This window comes from Beta vulgaris, chromosome 6 (genome assembly GCF_026745355.1).
Source record: "Beta vulgaris subsp. vulgaris cultivar EL10 chromosome 6, EL10.2, whole genome shotgun sequence".
In the NCBI taxonomy this organism is placed as follows: domain Eukaryota; kingdom Viridiplantae; phylum Streptophyta; class Magnoliopsida; order Caryophyllales; family Amaranthaceae; genus Beta; species Beta vulgaris.
Window position 1 is genome coordinate 38059065 of NC_079207.1, and position 20274 is coordinate 38079338.

General features: G+C 38.9%; 1 protein-coding gene across 2 annotated transcripts; it reads left to right on the forward strand.

Annotated features, from left to right (window-relative positions):
• The first annotated feature begins 806 nt into the window (after positions 1-806).
• Positions 807-20274, forward strand: LOC104896608 (actin-interacting protein 1-1). Of its 2 annotated transcripts, none has more exons than XM_010683373.4 (7): positions 807-1352; positions 9558-9719; positions 12331-12517; positions 14900-15319; positions 17187-17594; positions 18741-19181; positions 19883-20274. In XM_010683373.4, exons 1-6 carry the CDS (start codon positions 955-957, stop codon positions 18996-18998), a joined length of 1833 nt encoding a protein of 610 aa, XP_010681675.2. In that variant the 5' UTR covers positions 807-954; the 3' UTR covers positions 18999-19181; positions 19883-20274. The 2 variants fall into 2 exon arrangements, with proteins under 2 accessions (XP_010681675.2, XP_010681676.2); XM_010683374.4 differs by having other exon boundaries at positions 19985-20274.

The following is a 20274-nucleotide window of genomic DNA, read 5'->3' on the forward strand; positions in this document are numbered from 1 at the left end:
TGTTGGGGACATGTAGTATTTCAATTCCAATATATACTACTTTTCCATGATCTGGGTATTGTTTGATTCAGGTGAATAATTTGTATCAGATTCAAAATTGTTTCATGCTACTTATTCCAAACAATGAGGTTAGTCTAACTCTTGATTTGTTTAACTCATGGTGTCAAAACAAGACAGTAGCGTATTGTATCGTCCGTGTTGTAAAGGTTTTCAAATCTATCGAACCAATACTGCCAACATCTTAAAGGTTTTCAAATCTACCGAACCAATACTTGTCACGATGGATAACTAGTACTTTGGACATTAGATGAGACTTTCCTTCCTATTATTTTTTAACCATAATAGCCCAATTTCGATGCTAACATAATTAAAGTGAAAACAGTGAATTGCTTATCATCTTATGTTTGTGCGACGTAATATTTTATGCTACTTATCTAATTCATGACTACTTTGAACAAACACCTTGAATTTTTACATATTGGTAATGTTAGTATGGAGGTAAGTGGTTGCTCATAATTTTTTTGCTAAGTTCAAGACATTTTGTAATGTCATGTTCACTAATATGCTAGAGCTAGAAGTAGTCATGGACTCATGCTACTAGGTTTATAATGGTATACATTGGTTGCTTTCAAATTTTTGCATAAATCGGGATAGATCATTTAACTAACGTCAAAACTAATCTAGCTACTTTTAGCCTAACGTGCGCGATCAAACCACTAGTTTGATAAAAATAATCGAATTAGTTTAACCGATGGTACTCCCGCGAGATGAAACATCCAAAACCTCGATAAAAAAAACAATCATCCCACGTGTCCCGAATTCCCTATTTTCCCTCTTTCTCCATTTCGCAACCAATTGTAATTCTAACTAATTCTCTCTTTACATTCTTCTTACATTGTTGATTCTTGAATTCTCTCTCCTCCACTACCACAATTAACAAAGTCCACAACAACAATGGCTCAGGTCCATCTGTCGGAAACATACGCATGCGTGCCCTCAACAGAGCGAGGACGCGGAATCCTAATCTCCGGCGATCCAAAATCCAACAACATCCTTTATTGCAATGGCAGATCAGTGATTATCCGCAACCTTGACAACCCGCAGAGTGTCGATGTTTACGGTGAGCACGCTTATCCTGTGACGGTGGCACGATATTCGCCCAACGCTGAATGGATTGCATCAGCTGATATTTCTGGAATCGTCAGGATCTGGGGGACTCACAATGGATTTGTATTGAAGAATGAGTTTAAGGTTCTCTCTGGTCGTATTGATGATCTTCAATGGTCTCCTGATAATCTTCGTATTGTCGCTTCTGGTGATGGCAAGGGCAAATCTTTGGTCCGAGCTTTCATGTCAGTTTCCTTCTTTTTTATTTTTTGTTTAATTACAGGTGAAATTTGAGAAATGCCTAAATCATAATTTGTTCACTACAATATTTGGTGGTATCTTGAACAAACATAATACTATAATTATTACAAAAAGAAGTATATTTATATTATAGAGTAGTATATAAAAACTCGACATATGACCTGATTAGATGTATATTATTATTGAAGTGGTGTTTTTGGTCTGATATAGTACTTTACTGATTAGATGTATAACATGTTTCAAACTAGATCTACTACTTTTTTATGTTAAAAAAAATTGTATAGAAATGTTCTGAATTGGGCAAAGCTTGTGGAAATTTGATGAATTTGTTAATAATAATAATGGCATTTCTCAATTGAGAATTGTTCGAAATGATTTTCGTTGAGATCATCAGGATTAGTATATTAATGTAAATTGTAGTACATTATATCAATAAAATAGCACATCGAAATAAAAACATTACCTTTGTCGTAATATGCCTACTAGTATTTTTTTTTCTTTTAATAAAATATATACTATTGTTTAAAAGGTTATGCTATATGGAGCCCTAAGGGCTCCATATAAGACATAAATACATTGCTTAAAATGGAATTTAGTTGTAAATTTATGACAAAAGTTTGCATTAAACTATGTAATAAATGATCAATTAATGCTTGTTTTTTCCATTTTTGGCTTCTTATATGCAGCCCTAAGGTTATCTTTATGTGATGTTAGACTGACAATGTTTTAGTTAATAGAGATTGGCAATGTTAAAATTGGCCGAGTGGGTAGGACGCCGTTCGGCCAAGGGCTAATGAACCCCGGGTTAGCCGAATGGGTGCATTAAGATACTTAGCCGATATGTGGCTAAGTAAAGAACGGATTCGGCAAAGGTGCCCAAATTAGCCGAGTGGGTAGGTAGCCGTTCGGCCAAGGGCTAATGATCGTTGCCTTGAGTAAGCCTAGATGTGGCTAAGTACAGAAGTGATTCGGCAAAGGGGGAATGAGCCTCAAATTGACCGAGTGCGTAGAACGCCCTACGACCAAGTGCTAACAATCCCTAATGGGTGCCTTAGATACTTAGCCTAAATTCGGCTAAGTATGAAAGTGACTCATCCGGTTGAAAATGCCACTTGTTAACCTTGGATTCCCTGGTGTGAGGGTCCCTCCTTTCCCAAGTGGGTGTCTTTTGGGCTCTTGACTTATGAGAATTCATCTTTCTTCGGCTGAGGTTGGTGGTTGCTTAGGTCCGGGCCCTCTAAAAAGCCCATTCAAGAGACGCAAAGGGGTTGTCGTTGCGCGTTTTTTGTCCATATATATATATATATGGGGAGGTGAGAGGATTAAGTATTTATTCGCTTATTTCACTCAAATTCTCAAAACTTTAGCTCTCTAATATTCCGAAGTCTTCCAAGTTTCCCACTCTCTTTTCGTCCGACCATGTACGATGATGCTTCTTTAGCCTTTTCATTTTGTTTTTCAACAAGTCTTGGCCGACTCCCCTTGTCGCTTACCCCCATACTCACCTCCTTATAAATTATTCGAGGAGATGAGAGGGGGGTAGGAATAACGTTGGTGTTGACCTTAATAGGTTGCTCTGACCCCTTGGGTTCCCCTTCCAAGTCTCTCATCGTCTTTGGAGGAGGCTCATAGCATCATTCCTTGGGAGGTGTCTCTTGCTTAATACTCCTCAAGTAGTTACTTAGACAAACATCTAACTTGTATTGTAGTTAGGGTGGCCATGTCCGAAGCCCAAGAACAACCGTCAACCAGAAGAACAACCGTCAACGTTCGGGCAACTTAAATTCCCCCTTCAAATCCGAAAGGGGTGCTTAGGTCCTTTTTACCCCTCCGTGCCTAGATGAAGGCTCTAAAGGATGACCTTCGCAAAATAAGTGGGAAGTTCGAGATAAGCATCACATACAGAGTACTCCTCCACTCGGATGTACCGCAGTATATCACATGCAAGGCCTTGGAGATGGGTCTCCGATTCCCTTTGACTCCCTTCACCAAAACGCTCATTTTTTTTGAAAGGCCCAAAACACTCTTAAATGCATACATCCTGACACCGAGTCAGCTGTAGCCGAACTCTTGCGGCAGGCGGAATACTCGGCTGCCAAGTCATATGCGATAGATATAGTGGGGTTGGAGCCGACACTTGCTTTGTGGCTGACCGTGTTCCGACTAGTTGAAGTGGTGGCCAAGGACAACGTCCGAGTTGGTGGAGCTTCCACATCCGAAACTGATACTGGGTAGTTACCAATTTGCTTACCTCCTAGAAGGGCTTCTGAAGGGAATTTGTCTTTGTCTATTTTGGAGGGGAGTGAGGGATCCTCTTGGTTCGTCTTGAAGTCGAGCTGGAATAAGTCCTTGAATTGGATGATGCGGAGTCTAGGGCTGTGTGTTATATGTGGACTTTCTCCAAGATCGTCGATGGGGGTGAAGTGTATGTTAAGGGCAATTGGCTTCGTACAGCTTATTTAAGAATGAGAAGTTCCTTTCTACCATGGGTCTGAGCTCAGCCTTTCCAAAGGGTAATCCGCCGAGGGGTTCAACTCTGGAGTCATCCTTATATTTTCGTGCTTTGATACCTTACTCGTTTTTCCTTGTTTTGTAGCACAATCGAGAGCTCGATTCAAATCCTTAGATGGCCAATCGATTGAACTGAACTGCAAAGATGGCCCTCCGGCTAAAGAATGAGATAGCCGAAAAAGCTATCGAGAACCCCGAGGCGCCTACGGTTTCTTTTCCTTTTTACATCTTCATGTTTTACTCTTATTGCTTCCTTCTGACTTGGTTTCTTCTTCCTTCTGGGACCCTGCCAGTCAAAAGAAGAACAAAAAGCAGCGATCGGCCGACCGAGTTAACCCTGCTAAGTTGCACGTCATGGCTAACGAGGGGGGTGTATAGGGCTTAGAGACTAGGAGCATCATGAAGTTCTCCATACATATGACCCAACGTCGTTGGAACCCAGTCATAGTTCGAAAATACGGTTTCGGTCGCGGTAACGGGAACGGTCACAGTTTCGTTGGTACGGATGAGATTCGTTTGTCGCGGACGGCGTCACAGTCATCACGCATGTGGTATAGATTTGCAGGCAAAAGATTTCCCATTTTCTTATTAATAAAAAAAATTACACAGATTTATGAAAATTTTGGAACCTATTTTTCTAGAAAACAAATATAATAGGAAAATTAGAATATAAAGAAAATAGAGATTTGAAAAACTTAAGGCGTAGCGTGAGAAACTGAGAAAGTAATAAAGGTGCAGCACTACGCCACTACAACCAAAATAAATAACTAAATAAAGTGCAACACTATTCACAACTAGAGTAGTAAGCACCACAATAGACCCCACCATAAGAATAAAAATTAAAAATTAATAGTCTTCTAGTCTGCCACAGCTAGCACTCTCGCAGAACCCACTTAAAGAAAAATAAAGTGTAAATGGTAATGGTAACGAAAGAAACTGAAACGAAAACCAGAGAAGAGAGTTTAAAACTAAAAGGTGAGAGAAAACAAAGTGCGAATGGTGATGCTCGATGAGGTGGAATACGGCGAATCAAGCTGAATGCGGTGGATAACGGGTGATTTGGATGCGGTGCTGTCGTATTGTCCTATATCGCGGACTAAAATAATAAGGCGGTATGAACCGGTAAATATCGGTTCGACAACATGGAAAAGCGTTACAATACAGCCGAACCGAAACGGAACGTCCGTATTTTGACACCATAAACCAAGCGGACCATAAGACACCAGACACATCATCGATCCATGCCCCTTTGGCTCCTTCCAACGACTTCTTGATGCTCTTAAGGACGACCTTGTTAGTTGATTTACCTTGTGCGTTCGTCTGTTGTCTTGATACTACCGAGAACCTTGTCTAAATTCTAAACTCATACGGTACTCTCGAGTCGACCCACTATTGAACTGACGCCCATTGTTAAACACCAATGCCCTTAGTTCGACTTTGGTTCACTTGGTGAAATAGTTGATGACGACGATCAAGAGCTTCCTTTGTCATGGTGGAGGGAATGGCCCGAGCAGGTCCATCCCCCATTTGTTAAATGACAGAGCTGCTTGGATTGTAGTAAGTGGGTTTCTGGGAATATTCGAGTGCAACTGGCATGAATGGCATTTCCGAACCAGGTTGTGGGCATCTTCTTGGAGCGTTGGCCAGTAGTACTTGGTTCTGAGAGCTTTTTCAGCTATGGTCTTTCCCCCTTGATGGCTACCACACACATCCGGATTAAGGTTTTTCTTTTGATGGGATTCCCTAATTTTTTTGATAAATTGTGCTATAATTAACACTTTTATTATCAATTTGATCAAGAATTTTAAAATTTTCTTAGGTTTAGTTTTAGTATTTTCATACATGCTAAAAATGATATCGACCAAGCCTAGAGGAACTTTTATTGTCGACTTTTTTTTCTAAGACAAAAATGGAGCATTTTCAAATCCAAATAATTTCTATCTGTTTTTCTCCATCAGTATATAGTCCCCCTGTCTTTGGAAGTCACGCACTTAAGCAGTGGATGCGTGTATGACATCTTATACAACTGGTTGTCATGCCACATGAACCATCGAGACTTCTACTTAATTCGATCCGCTTCATTACCTTCTTCAAGCAAAATGCCATCTCTTATGTAATGTGTCACATCGTCCATCCAGGTAGATGGCCGATCCACCACCATTTGCTCCTTAGCGTTAATACTTGGTTGACGCAAGATCTCCCTCATGATAGTCCAAGGGGCCAACCTTTTAGCCAAGCTAGCCATCTAAGAAAGTGCGTCCGCCTGTTGATAATATGACCTCGGTATATGCGAGGAGCCGAACTCAGATAGTGGCTTATTAAACTTTTGAGTCTTGGCTGAATACATTTTCATGTTGTCTTCCTTGGCCACGTAATCGCCTAAACACCTGCCCGCATGAGGTGTGAGTCAACCCAACTTTTATAGATGTTGCCTCAGCTAGTATACAGTGTTGATTCCGAGTATGAGAGCTTAGTACTCCGCTTCATGTTATGAGTACACTTTCTCTTTTTCGAGTCTCCAGGGTTTTCGTTTTGCTCTCAAGACTAACATAGCATTCTCGTGTCAGCTGGCACAAAGATTGAGACCATTATTTTGTTCCATGTTAGTCGTCCCATGATGACATTGTAAGGGTAGATGGATGTCCACCACCAAGAAGTCGATTGATAGGCTTCTTCCCTTGCCTTTCTCACGGATTCTAGTGGGAACTTCATTTATCTGACTCGATGGAATGAGTTTCCCCCGAAGCCTATCACTGTCTGATCGAGGGGTGTCATATCCTTCTCGGTATACTTTATCTTTTTAAGATATTCCAACGTTATGATGTCGGCTGAGGAGCCACAATTCCTTTGACCCTTGTGTTTACCACCTTGTTATCTAATACAAGGGAGTCATGATGGGGTTTGTGTAGGGATCGACTAGAGACTCTTTAGGTGTGCCTTGCGGGATTGGCAGGTGAGGCCTCCGGACGCCAAGTCGCCGACTATTACCCTAATGAATCCATTCGTCTCTCCACTGCTAAGTGCTTGAGGTAGGGATTCAGTCTACCTTCATCGACTAGCTGGTGAAGGGATATATTCAATTCTTTGACAATCTTTTGTCGTATGTCCACATTCCTTGTGGTACTCACACCATCGGCTTTTATTACGTCTATTGTTTGATGTTTTGATGCGGGGTAGCCTTGGGAGCATGAACTTGTTTTTGATATCCAATAGATCTCCCTCCTGAACCGGGGTCATCGCCATAATCACTGAATTTATCTGATCAACCCCCTGATGCTTCCACTTATCCTTGTGGCTACCTTCTTCCTTCCTCTTCTTACTCCCCTCATCGGCGACATATTTCTGACGTGACTCATTGCTTTTTAGAAAGTTTTGACTTTGTTTTTAGCCAAGGACCATCTCAAGCGTCTCGGCAGCAACCTTGACATGAGAGCGGCGAATGCTACAACATCTTTTGTAGATCTTAGATATTAAGTGATTTCTCATTGAATCGCTTGATGTAGTCGGCTAAACTCATGTTCTTCTTTTGTCTAATCGCCATCAAATGGAGACTAGTTTTCTTTTGCCTCTTTCCTAGAACGAACTGATGCATAGATAGGTCCTCCATTACATAGAAGTCCGTGATGATGCCGGTCGTTAACTTTGAATAACAACAACAGATGGCTTCATAGATGGTCTGAATGCTCATCTGGTTTTTCTACGTCGCCATATGGTCATCCCGGGTCGATTAGGCCCGCCAAATGGCTGAATGGGAGGAGTTTTGATCTTGCGTGGGCGGGAGCTTCTAGAATTGCTTGGCTAAATGGGACCATGAACATGAGGGCACCATTATTGATTCTTGGGGGTTGTGTTGTGCCAAATCGCCATGCCCCTCTCTTCGATCGGGTATTCTGGATTTGTGTACTTGAGAGACTGCTTTTTTCTCGAGGATAAGCCCGGCGTCATATCCATTTCTTAGGCATTTTCTGTTGAGAAAGTGACGATCATCCTTGGGTCCTCAAATCTATCCCTCGGAGGGTGACGCGCGTCATCTCTAGGTCCGGACCTCTGATGACCATTTTCCCTCCGCTAAGGCTCTTACCGGCTAGGCGGGCCATGTTGGAGCTAAACAATTTCCTCTGCGATGGATCGCACAATGGTTCCTCGCTAACCATGAAAATGAGGGGGATTCGATTAGAAAGATTGACGCCCTTGTTGCAGGCGGCGACCGTGCCCATCAGACTCTACGGAAGGTTTTGTTGGAACAGAGCCACAATCAAGATGAAGATGAGGTCTGCTGCTATTATAGGATGGGATCAACTTGTTGTAGCTCTCGTTATGTCAAGGGTTGTCATCATTGGGTGTGGATCCTTCGTCCCGAGGATCAAGGGAGTACACCGTGGGGGTATGATGGTGGGATGCTTGTGCTCTTTCGGATGGGATAGCTTGAGAGCGTGTATTCTTGGCGTGGGCCATATTGGTGAGAGGTAGCGAAGTAACTTTGGTTGTAACTTCCCCATAGATGACGCGAAACTGTTTCTATCAAGAAATTAAGGATTTTAATAGGTTGATAGACTTGATGTGGGCCCCAAGAAGGTACGCCTGAAATCCGTTACCCGTAGAATATTGCAAAACAAGGGTAGACTACCCGGGGAATGTCTCGGGATCACCCATTCGATGCTAAAGTTAGATGTGATTGAGGTAGAGAGAAAAAGTGATCAATGTAGAGACAAATGCTCTGGTTTTAGTTTTGTAGGTGAGAATTGAATGTTCATTGATGACACTTTTTCTATTCATAGTTTGGGAATTCTAGTCAGGTAACCCTAAGAGGAAGGGCATTATGGAGGTAGGAGGCTTTGTTTCCATTTAAGGTAAGGAAACTTTCTAAGAGGAAGGGCATTATGGAGGTAGGAGTCTTTTTTTCCATTTAAGGTAAGGAAACTTTTCATGGCTTATGTTTGTTTCACTGGCCTCATAGGGCTAGGTCAACCCCATGATGGGACCTAAAGGTGCCTCCTGGTAAGAAAGTAGGCTTCATCGGAGGATTGGGATGATCCTTGGATTGGCCCAAACACATACCTAGGTTAACATGAATTCCAGTAGAAGTTTTGAGTTGTATCTTTCGTTTTATTTTTATTTTAAATTTTGATATATCTATAGTCTTGTTTGGTTATGTAATGATTCTCAACGAAATTGTAAAGGATAGGTCGATAGGGTGCCAATGCTTAGTATTAGGTCCTGATTCTGGGGAAGAGCCGTATGACGTGAGAGTGTCCCATGCGGACTATGGTCCCTTTGAGAAGGGTTGTGATAGTATAATAGGAACACTTTTAGTGGTAGGAAAGTTCTATTGTACGAATTCTTTTCATTTGACAGTCTCTCTGCTTTCAATGATGACCCTCCCATGGATTTGCCTATATAAGCTGCGGCAAAATTTGCAAAAATAGGAGTGGGTTCGAGAACTATTTCCACATCTTTTGACTGGTCACTTCAGCAAACAAGTTGTTAAGAAACATAATTGTTCCCATTCCAATTATAAATAATTAATAAATGCTCTTGCTTGATGTTATTTACTATTTTTGAATATTTCTCATTTGATTGCTAAACTTTTGGTTGTGTATGCACTTGAAACTATCGTGGGAGACGTTTTGTGATGTGAAATAAACAACACTCCTACATTACACAATGATCTTTTGCAGGTGGGACTCTGGATCTACTGTTGGAGAGTTTGATGGTCATTCAAGGCGGGTTCTTAGTTGTGCATTCAAACCATCACGGCCATACCGTATTGTCACCTGCGGAGAAGACTTTTTGGTGAACTTTTATGAAGGCCCCCCTTTCAAGTTTAAGCACTCACAAAGGTTCTTTTCGTAGTACTTCCTTGACTTGATGCCCTATTGTTGGTTCTTTATATGTATCTGAAGCATTATATTATATGAAATCGATTCATTAATTCGGAGATCTCAAAATGGAGCATGATGGTTATTGTGTCCGTTTTGCTGTCCTATGACCCCGGATCATATTCTCTTCCCTGGGTGGGGGGGGGGGGGGGAGGGGGGTGGCTTTTACCTGCCTCTGCTGCATGCTTCAGGGCTTCTCAGGACCTAGTCTAAGTCTTCTTTAAAAAAAAAAAAAAAAGTGATTACACTACCTGCTCATATACATTAGTTACATTGTAAAATAGGTGAGAAATACACTTAGGTTAAGAGATTAGCCAGCAACATATGTCTTGAAGATGCTGGAGATTCTCATTTTTTCTTTCAGAGATATACCTCAGATTTAAATACTACTTCAAAGTTCAAACACTTGTTGCCTTCGGTTTCATATGATATTAACACAAAGGAAGCTAAATTAAATTTGTTAGGTTTGTTGGTGCAATTGTTTTAGTGGTGAGCTTATAAGGGTTAGGCAGTGATTTTTACATCTCATCCTATATGGCAAATTGGTTACAATGGCTAGTGTAATGGCAAGTTCAGATCAATCAACGAGGGACCTTATGTAGGCCTTAAATGCACTCAATATTTTCTATGTATCCACAAAATAAACATTAGGTAGCTGTCGAGTCATGATTATGTATGTAGGATGATGTAACCGAGGAAGTATTCTGGCTTTATTTTCCTTGCATATCTTTCATGTTACTTGGACATAGTTCTACATTCATCTCCTTGTATATTTTGCTTGATTTGCAAAATTTAAGGTTCTAAAGGTCAAAAGCTCTGTATCCACAGCTGAACATACATGATAATTTGCAGTCTTTGAATCCTAATAACTAATAAACCTGATATCCTCGACAATTTTGACTTGTGTCTTTGGAGTGGAGGCTTGTCGTTGGAAAATGTTGTCCGTAATTGTGGGAAAACTGTGACTTTGCTTACTTTTTGTGCTGTTGTGCTGGAGTGTCTGCGTATCTTTTATATAGGTTATCTACTTTCGTGGGAGTTAATGGAGGTTCCTTTCATTTTGTCATTTCTTCTGCATTGGTCTCCAACTCTCCATTGTAAGTTTTAGAGGAAATTAAGGGAGGAAACGTGGTGATGGTGGGATTAGCTATATCTTGAATTTTGTGGGCAGAAATAATATATTGACTGTTAATTTGGGAATATAGCTACAACTAGGAGGTTTTGTAGGATAGATTGGTGTATCTTGCTTTGCTTTGGTGTTACTCTATGCTGAACCTTTCAGGTCTCTTTTGTTGGATTTAGAGCATGATCTGATCACTAACTCTTTCTTAGTGATTTTTCCAAAGAACTCCTTTTCCTTGGCTTTCGTGCTCAGTGTATGTACAGGGATGAAGCCAGGATTTAAAAGCTACCGCGGCCAAGAAAATTAAAAGTGAAAATATATGTTCAAAATTTACTTTAAAGCCGATATTCTCAATCCAATTGTCAACCAACCAAGTAACATAATTTTTTTTTTCTATTTATGTTACATGCTGCGTACTTTCAAACTAGCGAAATCATCAATCAAAGAGTTTAGCTCAAATATTTTCTAAGCACCTACTCATTCTACACTACTAAATTGTTGTTGAGAAAATCATCCTCCATTCGTTTCCAAGAGTGGTTTTGACAATGCTCATGAATAGGCAAAATTAACAAATTGTCATGTATAGGATAAATCAATAAACAAATTCTCCCGCAAAGAAAGTCGCTAACAAATAGACAAAATTAATTAACAAATAAGTTTACCCTTTTTATGATTTTTTTTTACATTTATACTCCATTGAAAATTTGTTAAAAAAATGATAGAGGATTTGAAGAAGGGCTTAAACAATTTGGTAAAAAAAATTTAAAAAGAAAAGGAAGAAGTCAAGAAGATGAAGGGTTTTTGGTAAAAAAAAATTAAAAAGAAAAGGAAGAAGTCAAGAAGATGAAGGGTCTGATATGTGATATGCAATATGGAGTGATAAGCAGAGTACAATCGGAAACTCCTAGAAGGAGTTTTGACGGATTAGATAGCATCATTTACTTGTAAACTGTAAATGTTTTACATAAAAAAATGGATATGCCACTACACATAGGACGAACCCTCGACCCATTATGGTTATGTGTTTCTACCACTAAGCCACAGGAGTAGTTGTGCTACTAACAGCAAATAAATAGTATATATCCTAAAAAACTGCAGGGGCCATATTAGAAATATAAGGGCCACGGCTACAGCCCCTTGTGGCTTCGCCCATGCCAATGTCAAACGTGGCTACATGTCTACTTGTCCGACTCGTCTATTGTATTAAAAAGTTCCATAATTTTGGCCTACAATAAAGTGTTGAAGTGTATACCCATGTTGGAGGATTGAGCATTCTAAATTGGTACTTGAGGTGAAATGAAGGGTTTGAGTAGCATAGCCTCACGTCTTTTCACTAAAATGTTTCCATGTCTTCTTATCGGAAAGATAAGAAACACATGCAGACGTTTGCCATATAATTTAACCCACTTGTCATCTGACATAACCTGTTTTTTTTTTTATTATTTGTAGGGAGCACACCAATTATGTCAATTGTGTGAGGTTCTCTCCTGACGGGAGCAAGTTCATAACTGTTGGTTCTGATAAGAAAGGTATGGTTTATGAAGGAAAAACAGGAGAAAAACTTGGAGAGCTATCTGCACAGGATGCACATCAAGGTAGTATTTATGCTGTTAGCTGGAGTCCAGATAGTAAGAAGGTAAGTACCATCATCATGTCAACATAAATGATAAGTTCTGCTTCGAGTTGTGCCTTGTCTGTATGTTATGTACCTGTTTGTTTACTTTGTACAATCTCTTCTTGGACTTTTTTATTTCATATAGCATGGATGCAGTAAATATTTGGTATGTGATACATGGTTCCTTTCCTGTCTTTCCTGTTTTGGGATACAAGGAATAAAATATTCACTATTCCTATTTTTTGGGATCATAATGAACTTAATCAACTATGGCTACATTAACTGCTTTTACTCCTTATTGTCTGTTGAGTAGTAGAGATAGAAAGTAGAAAGTTATTGGGTCTTGTTTAGGGGTCAGTTGGAAACAGATTTTCTGTTGTCATAGGATTAATTGGGTTAGGTATGATCGCGTATATATCAACCGCTCCAACCCTGACAAGCAGCTCAGGCAGTTGCCTCTTTTGTGGCGTTTGGAGTGATGTTAATGTTGATGTGGGTGGAAGTAGGGAGGGAAAGACTGTGTATACAGGAATGTCCATGTAAGAGAGCAAGGTGCTCGCTTAGGTGAGACAGAAGAAGATACTAATAACACAATAACATAAATTCATTTTCTAATTGCTCTTTGCTCAAGATAAGTGTAATGACCTGGAATTCTGCAGAAAAATAACGGAAGAAGAAGATAATGTTTGATTATAAAAATGGAAATCACAGAAAATGTAAAAGATAGATCTCAAGTATTTGAGTGACTTGACACACCCAAAGCTTACACTAAGGGAAACTCTAAGTAATATTCTTCATGCCTCTTCCTCTCCCTGATGGCCTTATCTGTTCTATCTATAGCTAATTTACTTTCTTTCTCTCCAAGCTTACCAAATTATGCTGTAATTTCAATATTACCCTTCCCTCTACCCAACGCATAACAACAAACTAGAAGTTTTGTGGGATTAACCTCTAAGATATAAGCCAAATAACCACTAATTAATTGATTTCTGTGGAGTGCCTTCATTGAGTTACACCTTATTTATGTTGGAAAAGCTGTTCTGAGGTCCTTGAGGCACATTAAAGCATTGATCATTTTTCTTTTAAGCAAAACGTATGTTCCAGATACATGGGGCTCTGAAAGAAGATCTATGTATATTAGTTCCATTACTGCTTGCAGAAAAGAAAATTTTAGGCCAAAATGTTGTAACTCACCCTGTTATGCTGCTGGTTTTTTGTTAATTCTGTTAAATGTGACGGTCAATCTAAATTCCATCAAACCTTAGCAGAAATGTTAAGCTTTCTCTATGAAATCGTAGAGGTGAAAATGATTCAAATGCTGATTAGCATTAAGATCATATGAAAGTTGATTTATAAGAAAGACTTTGGCTCCATATAGGACATTATTCTCTAGACCTAGCAAATGATGAAAAGTTTTATATGGAAAGATTGCTTAGCTTGTCCAACACTCTTGAGTATCTCCTGATTCTGAATCTCAATTTTTATATTGTTGCCTCCCTTACTCAAAGTTTCTTGTTGGTGATTATATAAATCTTAAAGTTAGTCGATTGGAAGCCCAGACTAATTTCTCATGATAGCTTGTACTGAAGGAGCGTATGCTGGTTGAGTTCTTTTTAAAGTATGCTGCTCACAAACTGGTGACTTCTGATTTTTGAACTTGAAGGTCTTGGAGAGATCGTGGGCTGCGCTATGCTTTACCTTGGAGAAGCTTACCCATTTGTTGTAGAGGTTAAAGGTTCTCTCTACTAGTGTGTACTTTGGTGTGAGGTGCTGCAGCGGGTGGAGAGTCATTAGTTATTCAGGCTGTGTTGCCTTATCTGCTTGCGGGTGTTTTTTAGGAAAGGATTATGGGGAGGATGCTTCATTTGTACCTTAGCCTCTAAATGAAGCGTCAGTGCGTAAGAGAAGTGGATTATTCTCTTCTTGGAAATCTGTCTCTTGCCTTTCCCTGGATGTTCATTGCAATTTGCTTTATGTTATTAAGCCTCATGGCTTTCCGTGGTCTGTTATCATTCACAAATAACTGGGGAAAATTGGCCTGTGAGGTTATTACAAAGTTAAGGGATAGAAGAGGGTGTGCTAGATTGGGTCATGGATCAGAATGCTAGACCTAATACAAAATAATCAGCCATTTTCAAATTGTTAAAGATAGTCGTTATCCCAGTTAGGGCAAATAAATCCCTCACTTTCCTTTCCCTGAATTTCCTTCCTTCAATTTCCCTCCAAATCTTCCTATAGAGACCTGTTAGTTTTTCCTTCTATATCTTACTCTTCTTGCTGGCGGTTGCTGCAGAATGGGAGTTTTATGAATTTATGCGTAGAAACCTAGAAGTTCTATATTTCTTAGTTAATTCAAATTCATTTTCTGCAATTCTGTACTTATGAAAGCCTTTCTGAAATCAGGTGTTGACTGTATCAGCGGATAAATCTGCAAAAGTATGGGAAATTTCAGAAGATGGCAACGGGAAGCTTATAAAAGAATTGACTTCTGGATCTGGCGGAACGGAGGACATGCTAGTTGGATGTCTTTGGCAGAATGATTATATAATTACCATTACACTTGGTGGTGTTATCAATTTGTATACGGCCAGTGATTTGGAGAAACCCCCTCGTACAATCTCTGGACATCTTAAAAATGTCTCTGCTTTGATTATGTTCAAGAGTGATAAGAGTATGGTGCTCTCATGCAGCTATGACGGAGTAATAGTCAAATGGATCCGTGGTGCTGGATATTCTGGCAAAATAAACATGAAGGATCATGCACCTATTAAATGTTTTGCTGCTGTGGAAGGCGAGATCATCTTATCTGGATTTAATAATGAGGTAGGAATCATAGATATTTTTTTGCTTACTGCAATCCTTTTCAGCTTCATTTAAATTAACCACCTTTCTCACTTAAGGATGGTCCACTGACATGACTTCAACTCAAGCATACAGAACTTGCATGTGTACACAGATTTACAGACGCACCAAAACAGTTTTAACCCCTGGGGAGAAAAACTAAGAACAACTACTATAATTTCTTTACATGACATTGCTACTTCAAGAATCTTATGTTTGGACCCCTGAATACAGTAGGGATTATAGTATCCTTTTTTTTTTTTTTTTTTTTTTTTTTGGCAATTCAAAGTTATTATTGATAACCAAAAAAAAAAGATTACACCTAAACACCACAAAGGTAAAGGGGAGAAAAAGCATCAGTACATGCTGTGTTTTCTTTGCAGGTTTATGATTCCATATGTTTGTTCTATAAACTTCCCCTGCTAAGGAAGAAAGTTTTATTCTGAGAGTTAGAGAATACAAATTTTAAGGAGTTAGAGATACCAAGTTTAAAGAGTTAGAGATACCAAATTTAAAGAGCTGGATGACCTATGTAAAGTAGATAACTGAATAAGATCTTATAAAACACTGTTTTGATTTATGATGTGCATCTATAGGTATATATAACTATATAAGTCCCAAACTCCCAACAACATAGTATGGTGGGCGGTGCTGGTTGAAACCACCACCATTAAGGCACAACATGAGGCATGGGTAAGTGTGTCTCAGTGCCATGCTTAAAGATAACCCCAGAAAATACCTACCAATATAGGAATTAGTTTCTTGAATACACAGACATACAAATGAAGAACCATGTACTTCCCTGAATTGTATATTTGATGTATTGTTTGTTCTTCTTTTTTCCATTTTGAAGAATATTATTTGTTCTTGATTGCTCCATTGAGTTGATAATTTTTTATAATGAATGAATTTTTCTTTGACAATGTTCCAGAATGTTTCGTGGATCTTTCAGAATTATGTATGTGTGTGTGTGTGGCTGTGTGCACCCACTCACCCACCCACCTACACAGTCATACATTATTTGCAAAACTACACTATATTGTGGGAGAAGGTTTTTTTTTGGTACAATTGTACAATGTATTTTGTTTGTTAAAATTGATATCTTTTTTTTAGCCTTTGAGGTAAGAAAGAAAATTGTTTAGAATATGAGCTTATTTTTATGGGCCAAGTAAACCCATATGTTGGATAAGGGAGGTCAGAAAGGGAAAAAGGTTTACCATAAATGTAACAAATTGAAAGTGGGAAGAATATTGGGGAGCAGATGAATGTAGGGTGTGAGAAGAACTGTGTGGATCCCACAAAGTAGTTTCGTATTTTTACATAATTCTTTTCATTTTTTACGATTAGTTTAAGGTTATTATAATTGGTGGCTATTGTTTCATATTAGATAGAATAATGTTAAAGGCCCTTTAGTGGTTATCTTTAAATATGCAAACCTTGACTCGAGTGAGCTCGAATCAACTCGAGCTCGACTTGAGATGTTGATGAGTAGAGTTGAACACTCGAACTCGACTCCAAACCTCAAGAGAAACTCAAATAGAATTATTAACTACTACTCGAAGCAAAATGTCTAATTCCAACAAATTGTCTACCCTAGGGGTGGTAGTCAGACTTGACAACTTGTGAGTCACAGTCAAAACATGACTCAAGTGTGCTCAACTCAACTTGAGCTCGACTCAAAATGCTTTGTTTCATATGATTCAGGATGCAGAGTAGATATTCAGTTTTGATTTATGTAAGACAAGTTAAATCCATGTCACTGTGGTGATGCTTTGTTTATGACAGATCTCTTTAACTTATGTTTTTGCACGTACAGTAGCTTCTGATCCCTTAATGATATAATTTGTAGGTGTGGAGAGCTCCCATCTACACGGATGAATGTGGACCTGCCGAGCATGTTGATGTAGGAAGCCAGCCAAAGGACTTGAGTGTTGCTATTAATGCGCCTGAAGTTGTGTTAGTTGCTACAGAGTCAGGAGCTGTGCTGCTTAGTGGTTTAAAAGTATTGTCATGCATTGATCTTGGATTTACCGTGACAGCATGCGCCATCTCGCCAGATGGAACTGAAGCCATATTTGGCGGGCAAGATGGAAAATTGCACATATATTCTGTGACAGGTGATACTTTGACAGAAGAGGTTGTTCTTGAAAAGCATCGTGGTGCCATTACTGTAATACACTATGCTCCAGATGTCTCGATGTTTGCTTCTGGTGATGCCAACCGTGAGGCTGTTGTTTGGGACCGTTCCACCAAAGAGGTATATGGAAAATGGCTTTTTATCCTGGTTTATGTAGCAAATACTTTATTTTGGCCTCTCATTCTATTTTGTTTATTTTGGTTGGAAGTTGGAGTTGGCTAGCTGCCCTAGATAAATTCTGATGTCATGCTCGACAGATTGGTTGGATGTGAATGCTTACACCATATGCAACCGTCATATTTCTTGATAACTGGAACAGTGCATGAATTTTGTTTGTCATAGTGTAGTTTGTAGAACATATACACTGTAACACTTGTATAGTTTTTCCCCTCTCCCATGGCCACTTTCGGCACCTGATAGATCATCGCCAGCCTCCGTCGTCCTCTTCTCTCTTTACTCTCTTTCCTTTGCTGCCTTTTGAAAATATGCATTGAGATTATAAAAAAATTAATATTTTGAAAATATGCATTGAGATTAACCCAAAATAGTTAAGATAATGACATTTGTCTCTACACAATAGTAATTAAATATGGTCAAAGTTGAATTCCAGATAGTGTAAATCTTTTCATTGTCAAACTTGACAAACTTTGACAGTAGGTATGTATATTCAAATGTAATCAATATTAATTATCAAGTGATATATTGTTAGATTTGTCTCAATATATATTTTCCAAATATTAACTTTTATAATTTTAACCTATATGTAATTAGCCATATTGATAGTCAAAGTCTGCATTGTAGTCCATGAAAAAGATATGTTGCAGTTAAAAAAGATATCATAATTGTGTGTGAACTCCTGTGCTGCCTTTGGATCCGTCAACACCTCCATCAGCCTTGAGCTTGTTTTTGGAAAGATATCATAATTTTTACAACCTATGGGTTACTTCGTTGTGGTAAGGGAAATGCTATATAGTATTCTAACTTGTTAGCTTTGTATTTTCATTCGTTTTCTTTCAGAGGAGAATAGAAAAATGTTATCATTAGCTGGCTATAAACTAGACATGCATCATTCTGTTAGTATAAGTCTGAATGGAAGACACAAGACTCCTCCTGAGTGTAATGAGAAAATTTGATAGCTGCCATTACTAAACCCGAGCAAGGATAGTGGATTAATCTACCTATGTTGAAATAAACTTTGTTAGGCAAATAGCCCATTTTTTTTGGTTATGGTGTGATTTATCTTTCATTTTCGATGTGCTTTTGCAGGTGAAGCTCAACAACATGTTGTACCATACTGCTCGAATAAATTGCTTAACCTGGTCCCCTGACAGCACTATGGTTGCTACTGGATCTCTTGACACAAGTGTCATAATATATGAACTTGGGAAACCTACTTCAGCTAGGACGACTATAAAGGCTGCTCATTTAGGCGGAGTATATGGTGTGGCATTTGCTGATGAATGCAGCATTCTTAGTTCGGGTGAGGATGGCTGTGTGCGCCAATGGACAATAACCCCACAATGAAGAAAAAATTAAGTTGAGATTGGAAGTGCCATTTGATGCAAAATCATTATTGTTTAGGATGTGTGATTTTGCCTGGTTCATGATTTTCTGCATTCAGAGGTTGCTTACTTTTCAGAGCCTAATGAAAAGATAGACGAAGGGTATCAATTGGATGTATTTATGGCTCAAGATTTCCATTACCAGGTTTGTTTGTTTGCTCTTTTATTTTATTTATTATATATCATAAATGCTGTACTTATGTTATAGTTTTGCATGAGTGGCTCATTTGAAAGACATCATGCCTAGACCTTCTGGTTTCTGCAGGTAGTTCTTGATTTGTTTGTTGCCTTATATTTCTGTTATTACAAATCTTTGAGTGCTTGCAACTTGCATTTGTTAACAGAAGAACACTCTTGATCTTTCCCATTTAAGTACACCCCTGTCACTCTCTCTTCAAGCACATCCCTGTGAATCACACCTCAAATAGCGTTTTGTAGGGCTACTAACTGAAACAGTACGTCCTGGCCCCTGAGGTTTATATATTGATGGATAACTCCGGCTATGAAAACCGTCAGACTTGAGTTGACAAGCTGTCACCAACTCACCATCCTAAATCTGGATTCCTGAAAGCCTTGAATTCTTGGCATGTCCAAACAAAGATGCGATATAGGTTTTGCATCGTGTTGCTGAAGATGATAGATATGCTTCCACGCACCCACTTTATAATGTTAAAAGCATTTATCAATCTGAATCCACTGTTTGTATAGTGATTTCTAAGATAAATCCGTATATTTAGGATTGCTGAAGGGTCTTTAATTTTGAATTTCTTTTAAGACATGCATGTAGGTCTTTTATATTTTTTTGGGTATGAATATAGATTTTTCATTGCTTATTTTCTTGTGCAGGCTTGCATTTTGTAGCCTTTTATATTATGGTATTTTTCTTCTATATTGGCAAAGTATCTTTGATTCCGTTTTTGAAACTCCAAAGTTGGCTTTCGTGTGAAGAATCTCAGGCAGAAAAAAGAGGAAGAAAGGGGGGGAAAGGCATTTCCAGACATATATATTGCTGAGCCAATGATGCAAGTTTCCGGAGCTTGTTAACCCTTTGATTAATAGAACTGTTTACAACAGTTGTTTTTTGTTCAACTAGATCAATTTTGGTTTGTTTATCAATTATCACAGAGAAAGGTTTGACAGTTTGATGCTTCCTGAAGGGGAACTTTTTCAGAGTTTTGAATGTTGAATTTAACTGAAATATTACAACATTGTTTAGTGGACTGCTCGTATTATCGTCA

Excerpts from the sequence above, each read along its gene's own strand:
- LOC104896608 (XM_010683373.4), top strand. The coding sequence starts at position 955 with ATGGCTCAGGTCCATCTGTCGGAAACATACGCATGCGTGCCCTCAACA. Across the intron at positions 9,720-12,330 it reads AAGTTTAAGCACTCACAAAG|GGAGCACACCAATTATGTCA; the intron begins GTTCTTTTCGTA and ends TATTATTTGTAG. Across the intron at positions 17,595-18,740 it reads GGGACCGTTCCACCAAAGAG|GTGAAGCTCAACAACATGTT; the intron begins GTATATGGAAAA and ends GTGCTTTTGCAG.